We start from the raw sequence: 20,395 nt of genomic DNA on the forward strand, positions 1-20,395 counted from the left end.
CACTAAGTAGGCAGAAGCAGAACGAAGAGATCCTGGATCAAATCCTTCTTGGAAGGTAGAACCTTTCAGGTGTCCGACGGACCTGTGTTGCCCAAGGCTTTCCCCCTACAGTGTGGGGTTCCTCAGGGCTCCTCCCTGAGCCCCACGCTTTTTAATGTCTACATGTCCCCCTTAGAGGACGTCATCTCCCCATTTGGTATAAAAACAGTCATGTATGCCGATGACACCCAATTGGTGGTATCTTTAAATCACTCAAGTAAAAGTCTGGACAACTTGGCGGATTGCCTAAATAACATCCATCGCTGGATGTGTGAATCTCGCCTCAAATTAAACGGTGAGAAATCCGAGATTCTCCAGTATTAGGGATGTCTTTCATAGATTCATATGCCTGAATCATTCCCCGTCGTCGGAGTAGGAGTCCCACGGTACATAAAAAAGCAGTAATATGCCATTTGTACATAGCAAATAACAGTTATACTAAACCAGGAAGTAAAGTAGCACCAGCTACCATGGAAAAAACTTCCACATTAGTGACTATCCAAGTCATTATGTATAGACCAAACTGCAGCCAATCAGGCCACAGCTCCCACCAGAATACTCTCCCGAGAGACCCAAGCTGTCAGATTTTTTACCGCACGTCGTGTGAGAGGGAGTCTCTCTGAGCTATGCTCAGTTTTTTCTCTACTTTTGAAAGTTTTCACTTTCTATCATGTCTAAATCAAAGTCCCTGTTCAGGGCCTGCGAATCCTGCGGAAAGGCAAGGCTGTTCAAGGAGGATCCGCATACCCTCTGCATCTACTGCTTGTACCCTGATCATCAGGCTAAGGAGTGCAAGATTTGTCGCACATTTCCTTCAAAGACCCTCAGGGACAGAGAGGGTCGCCTGCTGCTGTGGATACAGCGACTTAAAGATAAGGGTATGCCACTCTCTGAGGTAGGAAGTTTGGCTGCAGGGTCTTCTATGGGATCTAGGAAGAGGATGGCTGAGAGTAATGTGACTACTCCTAAGGCTAAGGTGGCAAGACGGGCTCAGCTCACTGTAGACGCTGGTGAACCTTCTACGTCAAAAATGAAAAAATCCTCTGAGAAATCTGTGAGGCCAACAGATTAAAAAAGGACTGCGTCTTTATTGTCACCTCAGAGGCCTGTAGCCAAGGCAGCGACTACTCTGCCGATTGCCTGTCAGACAGCCACTGCAGTGACTTCTACTGTGACTTTTTCCTCGCCAAAACCTTCTATGGTGATGTCCTCAGCGTCCTCTCCGACGTTTGTACATGTCCAGATTCGTCCCATCTCGTCGACGAAAATAGTCACACCTCTCGTCGTCGAGCCTCCGTCGACGAAGCTAGTACCAGCGTCGACGAGAAGCTTGCCGTCGACGGCAGCCTTACCGGCAAAAAAGAAGACCTTACCGTCGTCGACGGCATCGTCGACGAAGCTGCCGTCGACGATCCCATCGTCGACGAAGAAGACACCGTCGACTGCCCCGTCAACAAAGAAGATAGTCCCGTTGACGGTCCCGTCGACGAAGAAACTTGTTCCGTCGACGATTTCGTCGTCGACGACGAAGTCCATCTCGTCAACGAAGACTAAACAGCCACAGTCGTCGACAGAGGAATTATCGTCGACGAGTGCATCGTTGACGTCGAAGTCTAAGCCACAAGAAGCAGAATTACCAGTGGCTCAAGAGAATCCAACAACACCAAAGCTGTCATCTTGCACAGATCTTCAAGTCTGGTCAGCAAGGAGCAATGTGATACAGCTGCCATCTCCAGCCACCACTGCGGCTCTATTACAAAGGCGTTCATCTCAGTCTGCATCTTTGTCGCCACTACAGATGCCAGACAAGCTCTTGGATTCTGAAGGGGATGAGTCTGGTGAGGAATTATTTCAGGCAGCTAAGAGCCCATCTGACTTGCTTATACTTGTAAAGGATCAGGAGGAAGAGGAGCAAGTGATGCAACCGCCTAGGTTGGAGACTGAACCAACACCAGGAATGCAAATGCCTATGGAGCTTTTCCAAAATTTGCAGTATATGTTGAGCGATTATTATCGCCGTTTTCCGCCTTCGGAGTCAGGCGAATCACAAATCTCTTCTCCACAGCCTCGAGCTCCAATGACAGGAGAAACGGAGCATGCCCGACCATCCACACCGGAGCCCTACCACCAAACGGATGATGAGCATACTGATGAGGAAACTCATGAAGAGGGAGAATTAGATAAAACGGACTCGTCGGAGTATGAAGATTATCAAGCTGACACACCTGCTCCAGATGAACAACCAAAGGCTGAGTCACCACCCGTGGATATTGCAAATTTCCATAGGATTATGGACAAAGCAACTAAGAGATTTCTCATTACCATGGAGGCTAAACAGGATGAATGTTTCCTGTACGACTTTAAAAGTTTGTCTGAGGCAAAGTTGGTCTATTCCAATTATAGACTTCATTTGGAAAGCAGGTCTAAAGATCATGGCCACACCAAATTCTTTACCTGCGGTTTTACCCCGAGTGGATAAGAAGTACAGGGCACCAACTTCTTCACCTGCTTGCCTGATCGGCCAGGCCAAGACGGAGTCAGTCATTTCGCAAGCAGCTCAAAAGAGAGCGAAGAACCCATCATCTCAGATCTCCACTCCTACGGACAGAGATGGGAGGCGACTCGATACCATTGGGAAAAAGGTATCGACTATTGCAGCGACCACAGTCAGAGCTGCTAATTCATTGGCAATTCTCGGCAGGTATGATAGGCAGATGTGGTCAGACATATCGCCATACATTCAAAAACTGCCTGAACCGGACCGTACCGAAGCCACCAAAATTCTGCAGGAAGGGGAGTGTGCTTCGTCGGAGATCATTGATGCTGCAGTGGATGCGGCAGCTACAGGATTTAGACAGTTGGCAGGAGCTGCTGTGCTTAGAAGAGAGGGATGGTTGAAATCTACATCCTTTAGGCAGGAGGTGCAAGCCAAGGTGCTGAACATGGCTTATGATGGCGAGTACCTATTCGGCTCGCATGTGGATGAGGCTTTGCAGGCCATCAAGAAGGATACCGAAACTGCACGATCGTTGGGTACTCTGCAGTATCCGAAATCTTCCTTTCGTGGTGCTAAAGGAAGAGGTAACTTCACAAATAGAGGAGGATATTACCAACAACGTTCATATGCGAACAACCAAAATACCCAGAGGTACCAGCCATATAAGCAACAACCTTATGGCCAGAGAAGAAATAATTATTCACAGCCCGAGGGAAAACAACATATCGGGGCAGAGACAACACTAACAAAATGTGAGAATCCCATCCTGCCACCACTTTGTCCCAGCCACAAACAAATTGGAGGAAGAATATCCCTACATTGCTCAAAATGGTCAAATATTACCACAGACAAATGGGTCCTGGATGTGGTTTCCAAGGGCCACATATTAGAATTTGTAAAAACCCCTCCAAATTCACCCCCAAAGGGACCGCCCCCAGCACATCTCAAAGAGCTGTTCATCCAAATCAATACAATGATTCGAAAGGGGGCAATCGAGAGTACCTCAACTTCAGAGAGGAAAAGGTTTTTACTCTCGTTTTTTCTTGATCCGCAAAAAATCGGGGGAATGGCGCCCCATCCTCGATTTGCGTGCCCTCAACAAATACATCAAAAAATTAACGTTCAGAATGTTGACACTCCAAGAGATCCTCCAGTTTTTGGCAGAAGGGGACCACATGGCAACACTCGACCTTCAGGATGCTTACTTCCACGTACCCATTTTCCCCAGACACAGGAAGTTCCTAAGGTTCAGAGTGGCTGGCAGGGATTTCCAATTCAAGGTGCTTCCCTTTGGACTACGTTCAGCCCCAAGGGTATTCACAAAGATGTTGGCACCTGTAGCGGCCCACTTACGATTGCAGGGTATTCAGATATACCCATATCTGGACGATTGCCTTATCAAGGCCAATTCCTACGCCACAACAAGCAGACATGTCCAGAAATGCCTTTGCCTGCTTCAAAGCCTGGGTTTCTCAGTGAACTTCGAGAAATCAGATCTGATACCATCACAAAGGAAGTCTTTCCTAGGAGCAACGCTGGATTCCAAGCTCGCTCAGGTCTTCATTTCAAGCGAAAGACCGGAGAAGATTCAAAAGATGGCAACTACACTCCTCAGAAAAGAGTGCATTTCTGTTCGAAAATTCAAATCTTTCCTAGGGATGATCTCATCGTGCATCCCTCTCACTCCAAACTGTCGTCTGAGGATGAGACCCTTACAAGAGGAACTCAGTCACCAATGGGTGCAGGTATCAGGTTCCTTCGAGGATATCATCACCTTAACACCTCGAATGAAGAATACAATCCTGTGGTGGAGTCAGAAACACAACCTGCAGGTGGGTTGTGCTTTCCTCGCAGAAATCCCCAGATTCATCGTAACCATGGATGCCTCGCTAGAAGGTTGGGGCGCTCACCTTCAAGGGATGACGATCAGTGGCAAATGGGACAGACAACAAAAGAAATGGCACATCAATCTATTGGAATTAAGGGCCATTTTCCTCGCCATGAAATCTTTTCAGGCGATACTGGAAGGCTCGACAGTGTTGATTCGAACAGACAACACAACGAGCATGCATTACCTGAACAAGCAGGGGGGCACAAGATCTGCCCGGTTGTCCCAGCAGGCTCAAGAGATCTGGAATTGGGCTCTGAATCACGACATCAACTTGTCAGCGGTGCATGTTCCAGGAGTAGCCAATGTGCTGGCAGATTCCCTGAGCAGGTCCAAGAGCAGCACTCACGAGTGGGAACTGCATCAGCCAGCGCTGGATCGGATCTTCCAGAGATGGGGTCACCCCGATCTGGATCTTTTCGCAACATATCGGAACAAGAAATGTACACACTTTGCGAGCTGGATTCCCCACATAGAATCTTGCGGGGATGCTCTGTCAATGAATTGGGAGCGGATATTTGCCTACGCCTTCCCACCAATTCCATTAATTCCCAAAGTCATCAAGAAAATGAGGAGTCAACCATGTCGAATAATTCTGATTGCTCCACGGTGGCCACGACAATATTGGTTCACACAGCTTCTTCTTCTATCAGAACGCGAACCAGTCCAGCTACCTCAAATTCCGAATCTTCTGACAATTCAAGAAGGCAGGGTTTATCATCCGGACCCTCATTCTCTGAAATTATCGGCTTGGCTCCTCAACACCATGAGTTTCCACACTTAAACATTCCGCATGACTGTCAAGAAGTCCTAGCCAATGCTAGAGCGCCTTCAACGAACAAAACTTACAAACTTAAATGGAAGCGTTTTTGTGTTTGGTGCCAAACTATGAATTTACATCCCATGCATGCGGAACCGGAAAAGATCTTACCCTTCTTTCTGCAGTTGGCTAAATCAGGTTTAGCGCACTCAACACTTAAAGTGTTTTTAGCGGCTATATCCCGATACCGTCAGGATGGTACGAATTCTCTATACTCCCCAAGAATAATCCAACAATTCTTTAAAGGTTTATTTCGTTTGTTTCCACCAATACGTCGGCCACCTCCATCCTGGCATTTGAATATAGTACTAGCTCAGCTCATGCGCCATCCCTTTGAGCCAATCCATAAAGTTGATCTTAAGTTCATCACTTGGAAGGTTGCACTACTGCTGGCGTTAACATCAGCCAGAAGGGTGAGTGACATGGCAAGCGTTCACGTCTAAGCCACCTTTCTTGCAATTCACGAATGACTCTGTGATACTGCGCACCAACCCGAAGTACATGCCCAAGGTGCCATCGGATTTTCATTTAAATGAGCCAGTGATACTTAAGACATTCTTTCCGAATCCGCAGTCGTCAGCTGAGCGGACTTTACACTCATTAGACATTAGGAGATGTCTTAAGTTTTATCTTTCAAGGACAGCTGCCATCAGGAAGACGGATCAGCTATTTGTAGCGCATGGCAGACTGAGACAAGGCTGTGCAGTGACAAAACAGACTATTGCTAGGTGGGTCTCATCAACGATAGGGCTCTGCCATCAACAAGCAGGTAAACCCTTACAGACCTTACCTAGAGCTCATTCTACGAGAGCAGTCTCCTCTTAAACTGCTTTGTTTGCTGGTGTGCCTCTCCTACAGATCTGTAGAGCGGCAACATGGTCCAGCAGGCACACATTCACGAGGCATTACTGTCTGGATTCTTCGAGTGATACCGATGCCTCAGTGGGGAGAGCAGTCCTGCGTAATCTTTTTCAATAAGGTGAGCCTCTGATGATCTCTCCCACCTCCTCTTGCTCTTTTGACGCTTTAATATGTTGTTGCATTACATTAGATTCATGCATGAAAACTTTTAACTTAGCGTCTAAGAGCGATATATTGTATTACTGCTAACTACTCGGATTCAGGCATGTGAATCTATTAAAGACACCCCTAATACTGGAGAAGAACAATAGTTACCTGTAATCTGTGGTTCTCCAGTATTGGTGTCTTTCATAGATTCACATGCACCCACCAACCTCCCCTCAGAGTGTCACCCAGACTGTTAGATATTTATATATATATATACTCATGTACACTCCGGTGCTACAAAATCTGACAGCTTGGGTCTCTGGGGAGAGTATTCTGGTGGGAGCTGTGGCCTGATTGGCTGCAGTTTGGTCTATACATAATGACTTGGATAGTCACTAATGTGGAAGTTTTTTCCATGGCAGCTGGTGCTACTTTACTTCCTGGTTTAGTATAACTGTTATTTTCTATGTACAAATGGCATATTACTGCTTTTTTATGTACCGTGGGACTCCTACTCCGACGACGGGGAACGATTCAGGCATGTGAATCTATGAAAGACACCAATACTGGAGAACCACAGATTACAGGTAAGTAACTATTGTTCTTCTTCTGCTAGGCAACCCACGAAAACTCCCCAGGTCCCTCTCTTGGCCTCCTTGCATGGGCTTACCCCCTACCCTGAAAGCAGAAGTCAAGAGCCTGGGGATCTGGCTGAACCAGGAGCTCAATTTTAAAACCCAAGACAGGAAAACCTCTGGCATCTGCTTCGGTCTCATTCAACAAGCACGAAAGATTCTTCATTTACTCCCCTTCCAATCTAGGAAAATGCTTATCCAGGGTCTAGTGATCTCCAGACTGGATTACGGAAATGCCCTGTATCTAGGAGCTCCTGCCTCAGTCATAAAAAACTGCAATATGCCCAAAATGCAGCCGCCAGACTCCTTACAGGAACCAAGTCCAGATGTTCAGCCAAACCGGCTCTTAAAAGTCTCCACTGGCTTCCGATCAAAGAAAGGGTCATTTTCAAGTCCTTATGCATCACACAAGTTAATGCAAGGCAAATGCCTGCCAATCCTGACATCCCTCATCAATCCCTACCACCCTAACAGACAACTCAGGTCTGATTCCCTCTCCCTTGCCTGCATTCCAAGAATAAACAGAGCCCGTTCGGGGGGAAGATTGTTTTCCTACAACGCCCCTAAATTGTGGAATTCTCTTCCGCTTTCCATTCGAAGAGAACACAACCTACTCACCTTCCGCAGGCAACTTAAATACCTGGCTCTTTCCATAATGCTTATCTCCCCCCTCCCCTCCTGGAACGATAGGTTGTATGTCAGTGCTGGGACGCCCCAGGGTAGCTACGCGCTTTAGAAATCTAAAAAATAAATAAATAAATCTGGTGGGGGTATACCAGCAGAACAACTCCTGCAAGGAAGTTGGACTCAAACCCTTGAGTAGCCCGAAAGACCAAGCACAGGGCTTCAAATTCAACACGCTGGGGAATGGGTAGCCAATGAAGATCCCGGAGTGCAGCTGAAGAAGAATCAAGGCGCCGACGGGAGAGTGCCATTTTTGCAGCAGAATTTTGGACCCGCTGCAGTTTGCCCAACAAGGTGACTGGGCCCCCAGAAGTAGTGCGTTGCAGTAATCAAGTCTGCTCAAGATGATACTCCGCACTACTTCTGGTCTGGCATGGGGCGGGAGCAGTGGAAGGATCTTCCGTAGGGTGCGCAGCAGCATCATGCAGGTAGACACTGTTTTAATTCCGAAACCATCCAGTTGTAGATTGGGTTCCATCATCACTCCCAAATTTCGAACAGAGTCAGCTGCAGATACCGTGCCCTGAAAGGATACGGGCCAGAAGTCTTGCGGAAGAGGACGCGGGATACGATCTGCTGAGCAGGGCTTGGTGGTGCAGCAGCGAGGCGGACCCGGTGCCACATCCAAAACTCTTAACCAGGCCCTTAGTGGACGCGGGAGACAGGAACTTGTCAATTTTAGCATTGCAAATCTATTTCCTTAAAAATAGTTTACTTTAGGAGACCGTATTATACATATATGGATGTCGTTGATTGAAAATATGCTACAGAAAGTTTCTTGAAGAATGCAGAATGGTGTAGAATACGCACTTCCCGTAATTCACTACATGTGAACCTTTTAGATTGGACTGGTCTTTTGAATCCCCTTTAATACTCATTGTGATCTGCTGTGAATCAAATTGCGGGATGTATGGTGCCTTCGAGTTGCAATAGATCAACCACCCTCTACTACAGTTCAGGATTCTTTGTTTCTAGCCCCATATCTTTAATTTTGAAATGATGCTGAATCAATATTTGATAACATGTACACTGATTTCTTTTACCCTAACCTCCTCTTTCCCGCCTTCTTTATCTGTCTACTTCCCCTGCTCCAACCCCCCCTCCCCTGAATCTCTCACCTTGCCTGCTTCTCCCCTTACGTATTTGTGCTTATTGTTTATCTCCACCTTACCAGTAACTATGTGGCCTTGCTCTAAGAACTATGTAACCTTTGTTATGATGTAACCTGTAACTATGATCTGATGCACATGTAAAGCGCTTTGATACCTCCGGGTCTAGCCAACGCTATATAAAACTCTTGAAAATAATATATATATTTTTTTTAAATGGCATCTTTTCTGGCTTAGTTAGTTTTCGGCCACAAATCACTATATCGTTATACTTTGTCTGTCATGCCTCTAGTGTGGAAGCGGAGTTGGTAGTGTATAGAAAATGCGTTATTATAGGCCCTGCTGGATGAAGCGTGAGGACATTAAAATGCTGCACATGCCTTCTCAAATAGCAGCAAATTTCAGGCAAGGAGATTATAAAGAATGTACAGGTAAATAAACTACCTCCTCCTTTGAAGAGGCTGTGAAAACTGTCAAAGGAGGATGTAAGGACTGTTAAAAGAAGCACATACTGTTACACAACAAGGGCCTGCCACTGTGAAAGTTACCCGAAAGAGAGAAGCACATGATGATTATTGGAAAATACGAAGTTTTGAGTGGAAAATGATTCCAATGTTTGGCAACAACGTAAAGACTGTCCACCAAGTTAAGCCCTTTTTCAAAAAAATATACATCATGAATTTGTGCGAGCTGGATTGTGGCAAATCGAAGTGGTCTCCTAGGAATGTGGTGTTGTGATGAGGTTCTTCATGAAAAGGAGCCTTTGACATGAATTGTATGATGATAAATGCAGAAAACGTTGAAAATACAGCAGGTAGGAAATGAAGAACAAGAAGATAGAATGAAGTAGGAACGGGCAGGGATAATACAAATGAGTGGCTACAGTATTTTTTGTAAGATTAAATTCATGCAGCAGATAGTTGGAGAGCCCAAGATTGTGAATTGCTGTAATCAATCTTTCAAAGAATAATGGAAAGTAGAATAGTTTTTTTGACAGTCTTAAGTGAAGTAGTGGGATGACTTACAAAGCTTCTGAGTGCAAAATAAAAAAGAAAAGTGGCCGATTCTCTGCTGACCTGGTATATGTGTTGGCATTTGTAGTCTGCAAACTTGGCCACAAAGCAGCAGAGCAATGGACATGGCCCATGACGGGTAGCAGTTGGTGGATTCTCAATTTCGGAAGGCCACCATTCAGAGGGCCAGGGAGAGGGATAACCTCCCGAAAACCAGAACCTCTATTTTTTCTTCTCTATTGAACTTCGGGCTGTTGGAGTCGCCCTTACTAAGAGAAAGTTCCTCACTGGGGTGCACAATAGTAGCTGCTTGTGATCCAGGCCTGATACGCAGTTAAAGACTTTCTAGGGCCTTTCTATGAGTTAAGCACCCACACTCGAGCAGGAGCAAGAACACCTTTAGCCAGTCGGAGCCTAAATTTAATCCCAGGACATCTTTGATTCATCCCCTTCCAACACTCCTAAATAAGCAAGAGACCAAGTGTAAACTTTTGCACAGCTCCTTCGCTTCAACCCCCAAATGTTGCTGAAGAGTTTGCTCTGGGAATCATTACTTAGTGATACTTGTCCCATAGCAGTTGGAGAGTGCCTTTCAATTCCTTTTCAAGAAGTTGTAATTGAATGGTACTTGATATTTATAAACATAAGCTTTCCTCTCCGGAAGTAGATGATTTTAAAATGTATTGTTTTTAAAACTCGTATTATTGCAATCTTATTTTGCAGAAAGTTGATGCAGCCATCTGGTCAGGTGAGAGAAATGTAAGTGCACCATTTTATACAAATAAATGGTAAAGTTAGACTAATCTTTTGAAAAATTAAAAAGTGGGAAGGTAATGTGGATCTTCAACGGGCTAATGAAACTGTATATTGGAGTTACCATTGTTGCAAGGTTAGCCTTCATTGGTTACATGGGTACAACCATGTTGGGACAGGAATGTTCTCTGCGCGACCGATTGGTGTGTGTGCTCCTACTGGGAGTGCCAAATTACATGTGGAAATAGTATACTGACTTTGTGTTGGCTCCACTGTTGGGCAAATCTAGCACATTAGCAGAGACCCAGGGATTCTCCCCTGCCTTCCGCGGGAGCTTTTATTTGAAGCCCTGATATTTTAAGACTTTTTTGTCCCGTTTTGTGTTCACTCTGTTTATTTTAATTATAACTCACTTACCCTCGCAGGGACCTCTCCCTGCCTCGTTGGCCCCGCGCAGCCGAGGTAGACGCTGCAGCGGGTTCAGGCATCCTCGCTCGCCGCCATCAGCGAGCCGCTCCCCCAGCCACGCCCACTTTCACCTGGCCACGCCCTGAACGATACTACTAATCATGTGTTTCCCCCGTACGCGCAGCGGACGGGCGCAGCGGGCGCGCCTAAGGCAAGCCCGTCTGCGCCCGTCCGCGACCGGCCGGGACCAGGGGCCAGAGACCCTGCCCAATCTTTGTCATACACATCTGCGCAACTATCTGCACTCATGGTCCCTAGCCCTCTCTCTCCTTCACTGGCGCAACGTCTCGACACTCTTGGTGTCCTAGCATCCCACCCCCCATGCTCACACCCCCTTCCTCATCTTTCCACCTCCTCCCATCCCGCTTTCCCGGTAGCATTTCCCTCCCAAACTCCACCATCTGCAGCTTCTGCTCTTCTGCTTAACACTCGGTCGGCAGTTAAGCACCAAATCGAGCTTTTCAATCTTTTAAGTTCGGATTCTCCCGATTATTTATTCCTCACCGAAACCTGGTTCTCCACAGACTCACTTCCCGACCTCTTGGCTATTCTCCCCGACACTCATTATGCTCTTCGCGCGGACCGCCCGGCTGGAAAAGCCGGTGGTGGCGTGGCAATGATTATTCGCTCCTCGCTTAAATTCCAGCTTCTCGATCACCCACCTATACCTAATGTGGATTTCCTTGTAGCTCGTCCGTTAACCTTACTGATCCCCTCACTTTCGTGCTCATGTATCGTCCTCCCCTGTCCATGTCTCAGTTTGTTCCCTCGTTACAGGACCTCTTGGCCACTTTGGCGGTAAACAACTCGTCAGTTGTCCTACTTGGGGATTTTAATTATTGGCCTGATGATCCCAGAGAAAGCTCCGCATCTAAAGACTTCTCTGCTACTCTTCAGTCATTAAATTTTCCCTCTCACATCACTGCCCCCACCCACGATAAGGGTCACACTTTGGACCAAATTTGGTCATTGCGTCGCCAAATTTCTCCTCCTTCTATCCTTCCGTGCATTTGGTCGGATCATTTTATTATCTTTTAGCATTTTTTCTGCCTCTTCTGCTAAACACGTTCTTGGAAAGAACGTGTTAGCCCGTAGCTGGAACCAGACGGACCTTATTCTTCTTTCCTCTTCTCTGGCCTCCTCAGCGCCTGATTTGACGGATCTCCCTCTCGAATCCCAAGCTGACGCCATCAGCACTTGGCTTTCTTCCTCCTGTGATATGATCGCCCCCTTCAAGAAAGTCAAATCTGTCCGGCCACATGACGCACACAGATGGTTCACGAGTGAACTTAAAGATCTTAAACTTAGTCTCAGGTGCTCGGAGCGCCACTGGAGGCGAAAATATTGTCCCCTACTCCGCGCCAAATACAAACTTCTGCTTAACAGCTATAAGAAAGCAATTGTATCGGCCAAAACACACTATTTCTCAGAGAAAGTTGCTCTTTCTGTAAACAAACCCCGTGAGATTTTTTCCCTTGTTAAGCAGCTTGCAACCTCCGATCGTACGAACATCAGCCCCGCCCCCTCCCAATCATTCTGCCTTGTACTCAATAACTATTTTATCGACAAGATTGCCACCATTAAAGCCAATATCCCTGCAGTCTCTCAACCTCGAGCCACTTTCCCCCTCCCACCGCCGCCTTCTTTGCTGGACCACTTTCCTCCTATCTCTATTGAAAGATTTCTTCTTTTGCTTGCTAAAGTCAAGTCCGGCTCTCCGGCCGACTGTGCCCAGGCCCGGATCCTTCAAACCCTTTTCACCTATTGTCCTGAACCCCCTCTCACTCTTCTTAACTCTTCGCTGGTTTTTGGTTCCGTCCCTTCTTCTTTTAAAACCGTAATAGTCCTCCCCATTATCAAAAAACATGGTCTGGATCCCTCCCCCCCCCCCTAATTTCAGGCCCATTTCCCTTCTTCCCTACTTGGGGTAAGATTTTGGAAAGCCACGTCACATCTTGCCTGTCCTCACATATTGAGGAACACTGCCTCTTGGCCTCCCATCAGGCGGGCTTTCGCCCAGGCCATTCCACCGAGACTGTGGTCACCGCTGTTTTGGATGAGCTCAAGGGAAAAGTGGACTCTAATCTTCCCCAAGCCCTGGTGCTCCTTGACCTGTCGGCTGCGTTTGACATGGTCGACCATGCCATTTTTCTCGACCGTGTCAGCGCAGCCGGCATCAGGGGAGTGGCACTCTCTTGGCTAGCGTCCTTCCTTCAAGGCAGGTCCCAGGCCGTTCATTTTGCAGGATTCTCCGCCCCCCCTCCCCCCCCCCCCGCTCTCTTGTGTGTGGGGTCCCCCAAGGTTCCTCTCTCTCTCCTTTTTAATCTATACATCTATCCTCTCATTCTTTCTCTTCGTGAGCTGGGGGTCTCCGTGTATAACTACGCGGATGACCTCCAGCTCATCTTTGATCTTTCTACTTCGGATTCTCCTCTCTTTCTTAGTTCCACCCTAGTCTTTATCTCGGAATGGATGACCATGAATCATCTTAAGCTGAATCCGGATAAGACTGAGCTTGTCCTCACGGGTGGCCCCACTAATCCCTGGTCCCCGACTCAATGGCCCCTTTCCTTTGGCCCCCCCCCCTACCAGTTTCCTCCGTCCGTACCCTTGGCATCAAGGTCAGCAATGACCTTTCCATGCATGCTCAAGTCAGCTCCGTCGTTTCATCTTGCTTCCTATCCCTCCGCCTCATCCGAAAAATCTCCCGGTTTTTCTCCACGAATGCCCTCAAATCCATCGTCGTGGCCCTCATCACCCCCCGCCTCGACTACGGGAATGGTCTTTACGTGGGCATTCCGGCTTTTAAAACACGACGGTTACAGGCCATTCAAAACCAGGCAGCCTGTCTCATTTTTCACCTTCCCAAATCCTCACATCACGCCTGTACTCAAGTCCCTTCATTGGCTCCCTGTGCACTTTAGATCTTTTTTTAAATTGGTTTGCTTAGCTTTCCTGGCTTATACCCACTCTGCTCCCCTTTTTATTGTTTCTTTAATCACTCCCTACACCCCGGCTCGCACCCTTCGCTCTTCATCTCTCTTTCTTCTCCAAGTACCCCGTTTCCGTAAATCCCGAACTGGTGGCACCCGTTTCTCGGTTCTGGCCCCCCAGTTCTGGAACAGCCTTCCGCTGTCCATTTGTTCTATCCCTACTTATCCCTCCTTTCGTACAGCCCTAAAAACTCTCCTCTTTTCCCAGGCCTTCCCCTGTTAGCCCCCTCGGTTGCTTAGTAGAATCCGGTCCCCACCCCCACGCGCCAGGAAGCCGCTTGGCCGCAGTGCGCTTTAGCAAGTTTCTTTTCATTTCCCTGATGATACAAGGTTCACAACCTGTTCTGTGACCTGGATGAGCACACCTATCATGCTCTTACAGTGGGTATAGGACTACTGTCCAAGTTTGGTGTAAGACACGTAAAGCAGTAGTAGCAGTATACAGAGTTTTGTGAATCTTTAGTGTGACTAGATTTTTTTCTGTAAGAGTGAGTGCACTCTTCTGACTGTTCTTCTGTATAGATCCCGTTATGGAAAATGTGCGCGGGCATCCTGTGTGCATGTCAAGTGTGTTTGTGTGCAGTGCAGGTGTAGCACATGTATAGACATACAACTCTGTGTTGTAAGAGTCTTGAGTACTAGGGTTTGGGATCCATTTTGGATGCTCCTGGTTTAGAATTCCTCAAGATGAAGTTGACTACAGTTGCCCCAGACAGTGGCAATGTAGTGTCGACAGTTCTATGGCTAGAGGGTGGAAACCCATACACTGAAGTGGGGAATAACGGAGACAGAGCTTCCTTTCGAAATTCAGTGCGTGCCTCATTAGAAAAAGGCTGCAGAATAGTTCTTCCTAAACACTGCAGATGGCAGGGGTGGGATTTCAGTATCAGTAGTTCAAGGTGAGAACATTTCTACACAGTGCCTGCCCTTTTGTCCATCTCTCATTACTGCTTTAGAAAGGTTGATGATTGCTAGGTGCAGAGATCTCACATTTCATTGTGCCATGTTTTTGGATACTCTTGCTTGGAGCTAGAGCCTCTTTTGAGAACCATTACTTAGCACCAAGAATGTGTCTGAGGAGCAGCAAAAAAATGAGAGAACCAATCTATATCTGTTCTAAAGCGTTAAACAGTGGATTAACATTTCCTGTTTGGACAGTGTGTAAAACAGTGGTATCCAAACCAACCCTCTCCGTTCCAGTTCAGAGTTCTTCTTGACCAAATAAGAGAATACTCTGCAGACTACTTGAAGAGCTGCTGTGTAACCAGGGCTGGTGTCTACCAAACAGCAATCTTCCAGAGGTGGGATGGCATCACTTGAGTCTGTACTTGCTGCTGGATGAGTTGAGGCTATCCCTAAATTATCTAGAAGCCCCTCTTCCTGCTTAGAGAGGATGAGTGTGCCCTATCCCTGCAGGAGAAGAGACTGTCCAGGAGGAGACGCCCATCATGTTCCCAGTATGGGGGCAACACCCAGAGAAACTACCACAATAGGACGAAACCAGAAGTGGCCCATGCTATAAGGTTGCTCCCTGGTTTCATTGAGCTGTCCCTTTGTGAACTGTGCCAAGACATTTGCCATAACAAGCATAATTTTGTCGACTGGCAAACCGCAAGAAAACCAAGAACCTGGTGCCTATGATGTCAGGAAAATCCACTGTATCACCTCACCACCAAAGCAGAAACGCCCTGATCCGTCAAAGCCACAACTACCACTGTCATGGATTAATTAGGCTGCAGTAAACATATCTGAGCACCTGGCTGTGGAGTTAACCCCTCCTGAAGACTAGTGCTGATGCACAGGCCTGCCATGCCTACTTCACCCAGTAGTCTATGTTCTAAGGTGAAGTCTTTTTCACAGCCTCCTCATAAGTGAAGCCGCTGCTTTGAAGTCTGCTAAGCGAGCAACTTTCACTGCACCAATAAAACTGCAACGCCAGCCAGCAGGTAAGAGTTGAGGATCAGCCTGCAACCATAATAAGGGACTCAATCGTTTTGCTTGGTCGGGCTGTTGTACTGGGGAGAACGAAAATGACTACTTGGACTTCTTATTTATTTATCTTTATTACGTTTTTCCGTTGCATTTGCAAGTATCAACCACTAGTTGAGATATCAGGACAGTACTTCTGTACACATTTTGAATAAGCAGTAAATAAAACAATGGAGCCACAACCTTGGGCGAGCTGTAAAAGATCAGCAAGCGGGCTGGATGCCGGAAAAAGACAAACCGTAGCAGGCAACAGATCTAGAACCACTTAATATTCTTTACTTACACAGATGGGGTTGGCCTAGCTATTCCTTACTCAGTGCTGATGTGTTTGTTCCTCTGTGGAACAAATTATCTCGCCTTACAAGTTTTTGCTTGCCCCCTTCAGTGACAGGTTAAAGGCAAGCTAAGCCTGTCAAACTGAGAACTTTGCTACTGAAGAATGCATTTTGCCTCAACGTTCCATTTGCAAATCTCCAAAAAGAGGCCACGTGTGCAATTTAGCCTCCCCATCCTGTTGCATGTATTATTGTCAAATAAGGCATTTCTGCCATGATTGAGCGATGGATGTTATTTTTGCACACACCATTGTTCAGTACTCGAATGAAAACTTGTTCTAAATTGGAACCTCCATTTCTGTGGATGTTTAACATTGTGTACTTGTTTAGTTGGATTAAATTCAATGAAATTGCTGCCCCTTATGTAAACAGCAGGTGTTTGAATGTGAAAATAGCTTTATAAGGACTCCTAGAATGTGGACAGATTGGGTGCTGAAGGAGGATGTGCGCAGAGTTGCACAACAAACTAAACCCTGTAATTAAGAATTATTCTATTGTCTCACTTCCAGGTGAGTCCACTAATGCGTCATCTTTGAGATCTATGTGCCCTCCGCCTCACCACTTTCAACCACCTCAGTTCAATCTCTGCCTAGATACTTATGCAGTTTAAATGTTATGATGGTAATTGGTGCGTAAACAGTTAAAGGGACGACTGATAGACTGGCCATGCAGCCAGCTTGGCCAGAATTTGAAGAATATTGTAGATGCAAAGGGGGTGTTGGCTCATAGCAATCGATGGCAGGTGCCTTAACACCTCTGGAGCTTTCTTCCTAACGTCCTAAAAAGATCTTAATGCTGCACTCCATTTAATTCATGAACTAACAAAGCACATTTTTGATTGATAAAACGGAGCGCAAGCACTTTAAAGGATGTCCCATTTCGGTAGTGGGCTGACTTTTGTGGATTTGGTCGACTGATCGCTGCAGGATCTCTCTCACGCTGGAGAGGCACTGAAAAGTAAAGGACAAACAGCTGACCAAGAAACCAGCCTTCTTGCCTAAGGTGGCTGCTGCTTGAAAGAAATGTAAATGTGCACATGTGTTTAATCTGCAAGTGTACGGGCTGCTTGGGAGCAAGAATTAGCATTAATTCGAGTCACTTAAAGTATTCTTTTAGAGAGGTCTTGTAAGATGAGCTCTGTGTAGTGAGTACTTTTAAGGAACAGTTAGGCAAAAAATGTTTGCACTAAGTCCCGTCTGCATACCAAGATCTATATCTTGGAAGCACTTTTTTATTCAAAAGTTAAATCTTTTTGTGCACTTTGTGGCAGCCTATCTTCTACTATGTGTAATGCCATACATATTCATTGTGCTTTCTTTCACAGGCTATGGTAATGTCGTAAATTTAAAAGCTCACAAGTCACTATACCCCACTGCACAACCCAGAATTCAATTCAGTGGCTCTCTGGTTACACACGTAGATTTCTGCAGTGATCGAATGAATTATTAAAGGTTTTACAACATTAAGTGCATCTCTCGCTGATTAGTTTAAATTGCATTTATTTTTCAGTTAAGCCGTTATTTTATATGCAATTACTTGAAAGACCAACAAAATAGATACAGAAACTTTTGTTATTTTGAGCGCGCCTTTGACCCTGCCCCCAACGCCCACTGACCCCAGCCCCATTGTACACGGGAGCACAATTCCCATACTGTTTTCAATACACTCCGACTACTGGTATGGGACCGATAAGAGCTCCACCAATATGGGGGCGATTATTGACCTACCTGTCGATGGAACACGGCTTGCCAACTCGTTTGAGAGTGCTGGACTTATTCTTTTATTAATAGCTGTGGAGATATGTACAGTTTGTAAGGGACATGTAGTAAACTAGCCTCATGTTAGCTGCTCTTAAGTGGGCGCCTCTATGTTCAGAGCATGTTAAAGATGGAAATCGAATGTGATTCAATTTTTTGGGGAGGGATGTTGTCTATAGCCTATATTTAGGGGTGCATCGCCAGGTAATCCCAGTATTACAGGAGCAACTAACTTTTCAGTCCTAATTGCTTGATAATGTGAATGTTTACTGATCAAGTGATGTAGCTTTTTTTTCAATATATTTTTATTGTTTTACTTTGACAGGATACAATTATACATATAACATTTAGAACATTTAAAAACAGAAATGACAATGATATGAGGAAACATATTTTCTGTTCAATAATCCGCAACCTAGGCAGACCAATTCAGTGCAGCCTGCGCAGTTCTGCTTTCAGGGTTTTACTGTTGCTGTGTTCACCATCCCCATTTGCTATTTTCAGCGTTATGCTGCAGTTCCCAGCTGAGCGTATCTCTTCCCTTTTTAACGCGACTTCTCCTTTCAGTGTGACCCCATCCGCAACCCCCCCCCCCCCCCCCAGGCCCTCACGAGTTCGCCAGAGGGTGCCCCTGTCCTCTTTCGCCATTCACAGCATTATGGCACCTATTCACCCCACAGTATTTGTGATGTAACTAACGTTAGCGCCGTTATATTTATACTCACGAAAAAATATAATTAAACCCCCCCCCCCCCCCACTTCCTTTCAGCTTCCTCTTCTGGCGTGAAGACACGGACGGATGTTGAAGACTGACTAGCTGACCTGTTCCGAGAGGCGACAGTCGCACGTTCTGTGGTTGATGTGAATGAGAGGGCCCGCCAGCGGAAATGGCCACGCCTCCTGGACTATAACCAGAAGCCCATCACTAGCTGCATCCTCTTCTCAGACGGCTCCGAAGTGCTTCTCAGCACCGGCTATGCCTGCTCAGTAAATCGCTCCTTTTTTCTGCCACATGAGGAGACGTTGCCGGGGTCTCTCGAGTGCGTCCAGCTTCTAATATGGCTCTGACTGTCCTCTGTGCAGCTTGGGGCTTCTTTCTTGGGACTGCGGTAGCCGTGGGGCCAGTGCCCAGGACTACGTGGGATCAGCAAGGTAAGAGGGGCCGCCAGGGATGTTTCCTTTTGTATGCATTTTCAAAAGTCTGTGGATCAGCTGAGAGATTTCTTTAAAATGAGATTTTTTTCAGTTTCCGCTCTGCAGGGTTTCTGGGATGTTGCTGAAACAGAGCAAAGTTAACATTTTCATTTTTGTACGTTCCTGCTGTTTCTGTTAACAAAAAGATATATTGTTTTTAGTTCATCTTGATTGTGTATGAAGTATCCCCTTACATTTGTCTTGGGCGTTAAAACACTTTGTAACTATTTTGGTAGCGTGCACAGTTGTAGTAATTTTTGTTAATGTAGAACTTGCTGCCTCACTTATTCCACTTCTAAGTACTGCAGATAACAGATGTTACTGTTACCCAGTTTATAGTATTCTAGTTAACCACCTCGGAAGTATGAAAGGCTGAGTATGCCCTGCCGGGACTCAGTTTTACACGTTTTTATTATATCAAATTCCTCAAAGCTGAGCTCATTGTGAAATGCATCCATAATTTACAAAAAGTCCAAAACGCTACCTGTCTCAATTGTAACATGAAGTTAAAAGGGAGCACCATTGTGCCACCTCTCGGTTCCATCACCAGCTCTTTTGTACAACTTGGGCACCTTGCATCTTGTCTTCATGTAGTAACCAACGTTGAAAGACCGTCACTCTCTTATGTGTGCTTTATAAATGCTACCTACACTCCTTCTCAATGAACTCGCATTAAACTCGTATTTCTGTAGCTTTGACAAAAAATTATCTAGACACTAGTGCCTGGTAAAGTTTTGTAGGGACACCCATGTATCAGCCTCGCAGATGTCCAGCGCGGAAAACTTGTCGCATGACATGCATTGTGCAATCTCTTAACACAGACTTGAATTCATCGGAACCCTTACATTTCCAGTAGATAACTTGAGTATCATCCATTTGTTCAAGGACGGAGCTATCAAGAGTGCAGTAGGTACGGTGGCACCAGGGCCCAAAGTTCTCCTGGGTCAACTACATCAGAATTGGGGTGCATTTTCTTTGCTTGCTCCAAGGCCCGTGACCCCTTCTATTCCAATGAATGAACACCTGCACCCAGTGTGCAAGAAATTTCCAAACATTTCTCATTTGAGGACTTTGCCAAGGCTGTTTAGGAGTGTACCCGACTCCTTACGGCTTTTTTTTCTCAGTAAATGTTTTTCATCCCTTTGGGTTACTGCAATATACATGTAGTGCAAATTCATGAAGATACTATAATCGGATGTCAAATTTAAAATGG

At 46.1% G+C, this 20,395-nt stretch overlaps 1 protein-coding gene across 5 annotated transcripts in view; it reads left to right on the forward strand.

Annotated features, from left to right (window-relative positions):
* SEMA4D (semaphorin 4D) overlaps positions 1-20,395 on the forward strand; it is a 923,316-nt gene that overhangs the window by 432,099 nt on the left and 470,822 nt on the right. For all 5 annotated transcript variants that reach the window (XM_078675633.1, XM_078675632.1, XM_078675637.1 and 2 more), the window contains exon 5: positions 18,758-19,140. In XM_078675633.1, coding sequence (XP_078531759.1) covers positions 19,047-19,140 — 94 coding nt within the window. In that variant the 5' untranslated portion in view covers positions 18,758-19,046. The remainder of the gene's footprint in view (positions 1-18,757; positions 19,141-20,395) is intronic.

The sequence above is a fragment of the Lissotriton helveticus genome, chromosome 2_1 (assembly GCF_964261635.1).
Source record: "Lissotriton helveticus chromosome 2_1, aLisHel1.1, whole genome shotgun sequence".
Classification (NCBI taxonomy): Eukaryota; Metazoa; Chordata; class Amphibia; order Caudata; family Salamandridae; genus Lissotriton; species Lissotriton helveticus.